General features: G+C 35.2%; 1 protein-coding gene across 2 annotated transcripts; it reads left to right on the forward strand.

Moving 5' to 3' along the window:
- Window positions 1–502: 502 nt before the first annotated feature.
- On the forward strand, window positions 503–5,287 carry LOC111895782 (probable linoleate 9S-lipoxygenase 5). Of its 2 annotated transcripts, none has more exons than XM_023891846.3 (9): window positions 503–710; window positions 1,906–2,195; window positions 2,341–2,581; window positions 2,736–3,077; window positions 3,220–3,305; window positions 3,416–3,523; window positions 3,604–3,908; window positions 3,983–4,246; window positions 4,322–5,287. In XM_023891846.3, exons 1-9 carry the CDS (start codon window positions 557–559, stop codon window positions 5,073–5,075), a joined length of 2,544 nt encoding a protein of 847 aa, XP_023747614.1. In that variant the 5' UTR covers window positions 503–556; the 3' UTR covers window positions 5,076–5,287. The 2 variants fall into 2 exon arrangements, with proteins under 2 accessions (XP_023747614.1, XP_023747615.1); XM_023891847.3 differs by having other exon boundaries at window positions 1,909–2,195.
- The last annotated feature ends 1,472 nt before the right edge of the window (window positions 5,288–6,759 follow it).

Genomic DNA, 6,759 nt, shown 5'->3' on the forward strand with positions numbered 1-6,759 from the left:
GATGAGATGTAACGTAGAAACATATAGGTTGGTTTTGGTTTTAGGGATAAGCCGAATCCAACCAAACCATTCTCATCATTATTAAAAATGATAAATATATATATTCAAACCAGCATGAAGGTGTAATTGTACACTACAACAAAACAATGTTTAAGAAAATTTTACAAACTATTGTATTGGATTTGTTATGGGTTGTTATCTGTCGCTTATCTATCAAAAATTTCTTCAGATATACAGTATTACGTATGTGTGTCAAAGTCTGTTTACATATGTTCGAATAGCACAGACTTTAATGTTCACCATATCAACGACCTCGTGTTAATTAAAAAAATAAAGCTAAAATACACTTTATTCACTTATATGTTGATGAAACATGTGTTCTAAAAAATAAATACCTAACATCCTCATGAATATCTCGTCTACTGATAGCAACTAGAGTCTGTGTGACCTCTATAAATATTCATACATCAATGTTATCTTCCAATATAACTTGCCATATGCTTTGTCCATCAAACAAAACTAAGAACCCTACATCATAATTGTGGGTTTGAACAAAATGAAGATGATCATAGGGAAAGTGGTGTTAGTCAAGAAAAACAAGTTGGATATCAACGACCTGAGTTCATCCGCTTTGGATCGACTTCATGAGCTTGTGGGGAAAAACGTCACTCTACAACTTATCAGCTCAAGTCATAAACATCCATCCACAGGTACATGCGACTCATATATGATATTAGCGACTGTGGCTCCCTACTGGTTAAATCTACAAGCAATTATTGTGTGCACTTTTATGTATTTGGAATAACAACTTTTTAAACAATGTTGAAACAATGACACTTGTATAGATTGTATATTAGTTTTTAGTTTTGAAATTAAAAGCATTACTTTTTATTTGATAATATAATTTTTGATATGATTAATTAGTATTAGTTTTTAAGTTTGAAATTCCCAACATAACCATTAATTATTCGGTTGGATTTAGATCGGGGGTTGATTTCGGTTGCTTTTCAAGGGTGTTCATTGGTTTAAATCCAATGAGTTATAATGACACGATCCAATACAGTTATCTATTGGAAGTTGATTTTTCTCAATCAATCTAATTTAATCTTCTATATGCAACCGACCAAACCAAACAGATCTAATTAGATATTAGATTTCAAGGTTTATCCATTGGATATACTTGATTGTTTAACCATTATCCAACCAATTATGGTTATCCATTTTCTACCTAATAACAATCAAATATAATTATGATAATTAAAATTAAAACCCCAAAAAATTACGCCGTAGGAAACTAACAAACAACACTTCATGTCTTCAACTTCAACGACCAACGTTCAAACATGCAAAATCATTAAGAGAATTGGTTATATTTGTAACTTTCTCTAAGTGGATAGTAATATTGGATGATAATTGGATATTTATAGATATCCAATTGGATAAGTTCGATTCAATTATCTATTGGATATTCAAGATGGTCCAATAACCGATCCAATCCAACTGAATTTTGGATTTTCGAAACCGGTCCAATTCAATTGCAACTGGATATCCAATTCAGTCGGTCTATAACTTGATCGGTTAAGTCTTGTACACCCCTAGCTTTAGTTTTTAATTCTAAACATGTTGCCTATTTTTTGATAATAGAAATACATTTTGCTTTTTTCTTGAACATGATCTAGTTTACTTTTAGTGTTTTAGATTTTCCTTTTTTCTTGAACATGATATAGGTTACTTTTAGTGTTTTTTTGAACCCAAAACATAGAAAACTTTTGTGAGACCTATAACAACACCGCTTACAAAGAATATAATTTATAACTAGCTAAGAGTATAACACAAATTAGTTTTAATCTTAAAATTATCTTCTTATGAATATATACAAGTGAAAGGGACTATATTTATATACAGAAGGGAACTTGAGAGGCAAAGTAGGGAAGCAAGCAATGTTGGAAGACTGGATTACTACTGTTACCCCTCTCACAAATGAGGAATCGTCATATAAAGTTTCATTTGAATGGGAAGAAGATACGGAAGTGCCACAAGCATTTCTTATCCAAAATCATCACTACAGTGAATTTTACCTTAAAACCCTTACACTTGAAGATGTTCCTGGCCATGGATATGTTCATTTTGTGTGTAACTCGTGGGTTTACCCATCAAAACGCTACAAAAAGGACCGTATTTTCTTCCATAATAAGGTAGATCAACTGTCAACATTCATTTATATTTTTCAAAATATGTTTGTTTAACGTGATTCATCTCCTTAACCTTGATGTTAATTCAATACATATTTAAATCAATTAAACAGTTCTATTGTTATAATGACATTATTTGACACTGCAGGCATATCTTCCTTTTGAGACACCTGAATTTCTACGTTCATACAGAGAAGAAGAGATGGAAATCTTGCGAGGTGATGGAACCGGGATGCTTCAAGAATGGGATAGGGTTTATGATTATGCTTTCTATAACGACTTGGGAAATCCCGATAAGGACCTTGATAATGCACGCCCAGTTCTTGGAGGATCTTCAGAGTACCCATATCCTCGTAGGGGTAGAACAGGAAGACCACCTACCAAATCAGGTCCGAACATATATATATATATATATATATATATATATATATATATATATATATATATATATATATATATATATATATATATGTTATAGATACGTTAATGTTAAATACATGTTTTGTTATCTAATTAAAATATTTTCATGAACTCATGTAATAGATCCTAGAACCGAGAGTCGGCTTCCTCTAGTTATGGGCTTAAACATATATGTTCCAAGAGATGAACGATTTGGACGCATAAAGTTTTCTGATTTTCTTGCATATGCTCTAAAAGTTATCATCCAACTTCTTATTCCCGAGTTTCAAGCTTTATGTGACAACACACATGCTGAATTCGACTCTTTTGAAGATTTCTTTAAGCTTTATGAAGGAGGATTCAAGTTTCCTGATGGCCATTTACTTGAACAAATTCGAAATAACATTCCATTGGAAATGCAGAAAATACTTCATGAAAGAGATAGTGATGAACTTGCCAAATTTCCTACACCACAAGTCATCAAAGGTACCCCATTCTAAATACCTCAAATCAATAAAACGTTGTAACAGCTCACTTGACACATGACATAAAAAATTCTTTATTCTTCTCAATAAATTTTTAATGAATGTTACTAAGTCAATAAATAATATGAATGATTTGTTTCTAGAGGACAAGTCCGCTTGGAAAACAGATGAAGAGTTCGGAAGAGAAATGCTTGCTGGAGTTAACCCTGCCAAAATCTATCTTTTAAAAGTAATATTTCTTTTCTAATTAAAAGCATGTGGTCCTTTGGACTGTGGTTTTTTTGATATTCTACAAACTACATTATGACTTATGTTGATAAAATCATTACCAATTTTCAGGAATTCCCTCCAAAAAGCAAGCTGGACATGGAAGTTTATGGCAATCAAGATAGTTCGATAAAACTACACCACATCGAGAAAAACCTAAACGGTTTACAAATAAACGAGGTATGATATAATTTCTAAATAAAATGTAATAATAATGAAACTGTCACGAAGCATAAAAATATCATCTTTGTGTTACACAGGCATTAAAAGCAAATAGGTTGTTCATACTGGATCATCATGACTCATTGATGCCATACGTGAGGCGAATAAACACCACTACAAACAAGATTTATGCGTCAAGAACTTTGCTTCTGCTACAAAATGATGGAACTTTAAAACCATTAGCAATCGAGTTAAGCCTACCCCATCCTGATGGAGATAAGCATGGTGCCATTAGCAATGTATACACACCAGCTGAAAATGGAATAGAAGGCTCAGTTTGGCAGTTAGCAAAAGCATATGTGGCAGTTAATGATTCAGGAATACATCAACTTATCAGCCACTGGTACATTAACCAAAACTCATTATTGCTTATATGTTTTAAATTTTTAATTGTATCGATATGATTATACATTACAGGTTGAATACACATGCTGTTATTGAGCCATTTGTGATTGCTGCAAATAGGCAGCTAAGTGTAATGCACCCGGTTTATAAGCTTCTTTACCCTCATTTCCGCTATACAATGTATATAAATGCCATAGCTAGACAAATCTTGATCAATGGGGGAGGTATCCTTGAGGCTACATCATTTCCTGGAAAATATTCTATGGAAATGTCTTCCATGTTTTATAAGTATTGGGTATTCCCTGAACAAGCACTCCCAGTAGATCTTCTCAAGAGGTAATAAATAATTCAAGTGTTACTTTATTATTATATAAACTTGATTAACTATTAGCAAATTTTATGATCACATAGGGGAATGGCAGTTGTGGACTCTGGTTGTCGACATGGAGTTCGTCTACTAATCAATGATTATCCATATGCGGTTGATGGACTTGAGATTTGGTCAGCTATCAAATCTTGGGTTGAGGATTACTGTAAATTCTACTACAAGAATGATGATATAATTCAAAATGACAATGAGCTTCAATCATGGTGGAAGGAACTACGAGAAGAAGGACATGGTGACAAGAAACACGAGCCATGGTGGCCTAAAATGGATTCTTGTCAAGAACTGATAAACATTTGCACTACATTCATATGGGTGGCCTCTGCTCTTCATGCATCTGTAAATTTTGGGCAATACCTTTATGCTGGTTATCTGCCTAATCGTCCAACTCTAAGTCGTAGGTTTATGCCTAAACCAAATACTCCCGAGTATGAAGAACTTAGAGAGAATCCTGAAAAAATTTTCTTCAAAACCATTACTCCCCACTTACAATCACTTCTTGGGATAGCGCTCGTAGAGCTATTGTCAACGCATTCATCGGATGAGGTTTACCTTGGACAACGAGAGTGTTCTGAGTGGACACTGGATGAAGAACCTTTGAAGGCGTTCGAGAAATTTGGGAAGAAGATGAAAGAGATTGAGGAGAAAATAGAGAAAATGAACGAGGACAAAAGGTTGAAGAATAGGGTTGGACCGGTGAATGTACCATTTACCCTATTATACCCGACTAGCGAAGAGGGACTGAAGGGGAAGGGGATTCCTAATAGTACGTCAATATGAAATGAATTGATTATTGTGTTACCATAAATTGCTTATATTACTAAGGAAAAATTGGACCATTGTGACTAAGGGAGTTGCTTTTACATAGTCCTCACTCTGTAATTCCTATTGTTTGTGTTTATGATGTCCATGTGAGCATTTTATCTTTATCTATATATAAATAATGGAATAACCGTATTGTTTCCTATATATAAATCATTTTCGATTTTTAATTTTTGGATTGATTTGATGGTTAATGAGGACGTATATAAATATTCCAGGAAGTTGAAAGCTTTAAACAATACATTAAATGAAATATATGTTTGTATATTCTCATATTGACCCTAAACAGAAAGAAATGAAAACACTACATTCAAAACAAGAAAAATACGATGTATAATCATCATAAGTAATAAAACACTTACAATTGCTATTTTATCAATACCCCTTACGACTTATCCCATTTATACAAAGAATAGATATCACTACCTATTAATTTGCAAGTCCCCTATACTATATGGTGTAGGCTTATACTTCTACATGTTAAGTAAATGTGAAACGACCCGAAATATGACCCAAAATTTTTTGTTTTAATATTACTAAAAATCACAACATCAACTATTAGATAATAAAACCATGAATCGTATGTCTCAACATGCCATAGTAAAAGTATCAATTCAAAACTGAAGTTAATATCATATCAAAATATCTAAATGAAACTCCCAAGAATAAACTGCAACTGTGGTGTATGCCATGCCATCAATCCGAGCTCTTCCCCTTGCTTGCGGAAGTACCTGAAACCAAAACTGAAACTGTAAGCACAAAGCTTAGTGAGCTCCCCTAAACTACCACATACCATACAATAACATATAAAACACATATTGGGCCTTGCGCACTGCATCAGACCGAAATCCGGACTAACTGGGGCCTTGCCCCCTGCATCGGACTGAAGTCCGAACTAACTGGGGCCTTGCCCCCTGCATCAGACCGAAGTCCGGAAACTGCATCAGATCGAAGTCCGGACTAACTCGGGCCTTGCCCCTGCATCGGACCGAAGTCCGACTAACTGCATCGGACCGAAGTCCGGACTAACTGGCTGAACATGGCATAACATAATCATAACTACTAGCATAAACACATATACCGCATACTGCATCGGACCGAAGTCCGGAACACATAACACAAAAACATGCTTGAATCACAAAGAAATCAAGCACACTGAACTATTGCATCAGACCGAAGTCCGGAAACTACTGCTAACTAGACGGGTCGGCATTGTGGTCGTAGACCCGTTCCTACTGGAAGGAAAACTCACTTTAACCGCTGAACTCGGCCGATAACCCTCCGGCTGCTAACCGACAACTCTCCGAAATGTTGCTCCTCTAGCTCCCTGAGCAACTAATACCAATAACAACACTTAGACTAAACTATCCTCCCGGGGTCAACTAAGTCAACTTTGGTCAAAGTCCTGGTCAAAGTCAACCTTCCTGATTGACTCTACTCGCCAAGTCAACCCATCGACTCGTCGAGTTCTTATACTCAGAAAACTCCCATAACAGAACTCAACTCGCCGAGTCTCCCCAGGACTCGTTGAGTAGAACGATCTCAGAATTCCGTCTTGACCAACTCAGTGAGTCGCCAACCGACTCATAGATCAGAAGCTTAACCAAAAGAGGTTAGGGTTCTGCGACCTGACTCGCCGAGT

This window comes from Lactuca sativa, chromosome 9, assembly GCF_002870075.4.
Source record: "Lactuca sativa cultivar Salinas chromosome 9, Lsat_Salinas_v11, whole genome shotgun sequence".
In the NCBI taxonomy this organism is placed as follows: domain Eukaryota; kingdom Viridiplantae; phylum Streptophyta; class Magnoliopsida; order Asterales; family Asteraceae; genus Lactuca; species Lactuca sativa.

Coding starts and splice junctions, on each gene's coding strand:
- LOC111895782 (XM_023891846.3), top strand. CDS start 557: ATGAAGATGATCATAGGGAAAGTGGTGTTAGTCAAGAAAAACAAGTTG. Junction 2,582..2,735: donor AAGACCACCTACCAAATCAG/GTCCGAACATAT, acceptor CTCATGTAATAG/ATCCTAGAACCGAGAGTCGG. Junction 3,306..3,415: donor CCAAAATCTATCTTTTAAAA/GTAATATTTCTT, acceptor ACCAATTTTCAG/GAATTCCCTCCAAAAAGCAA.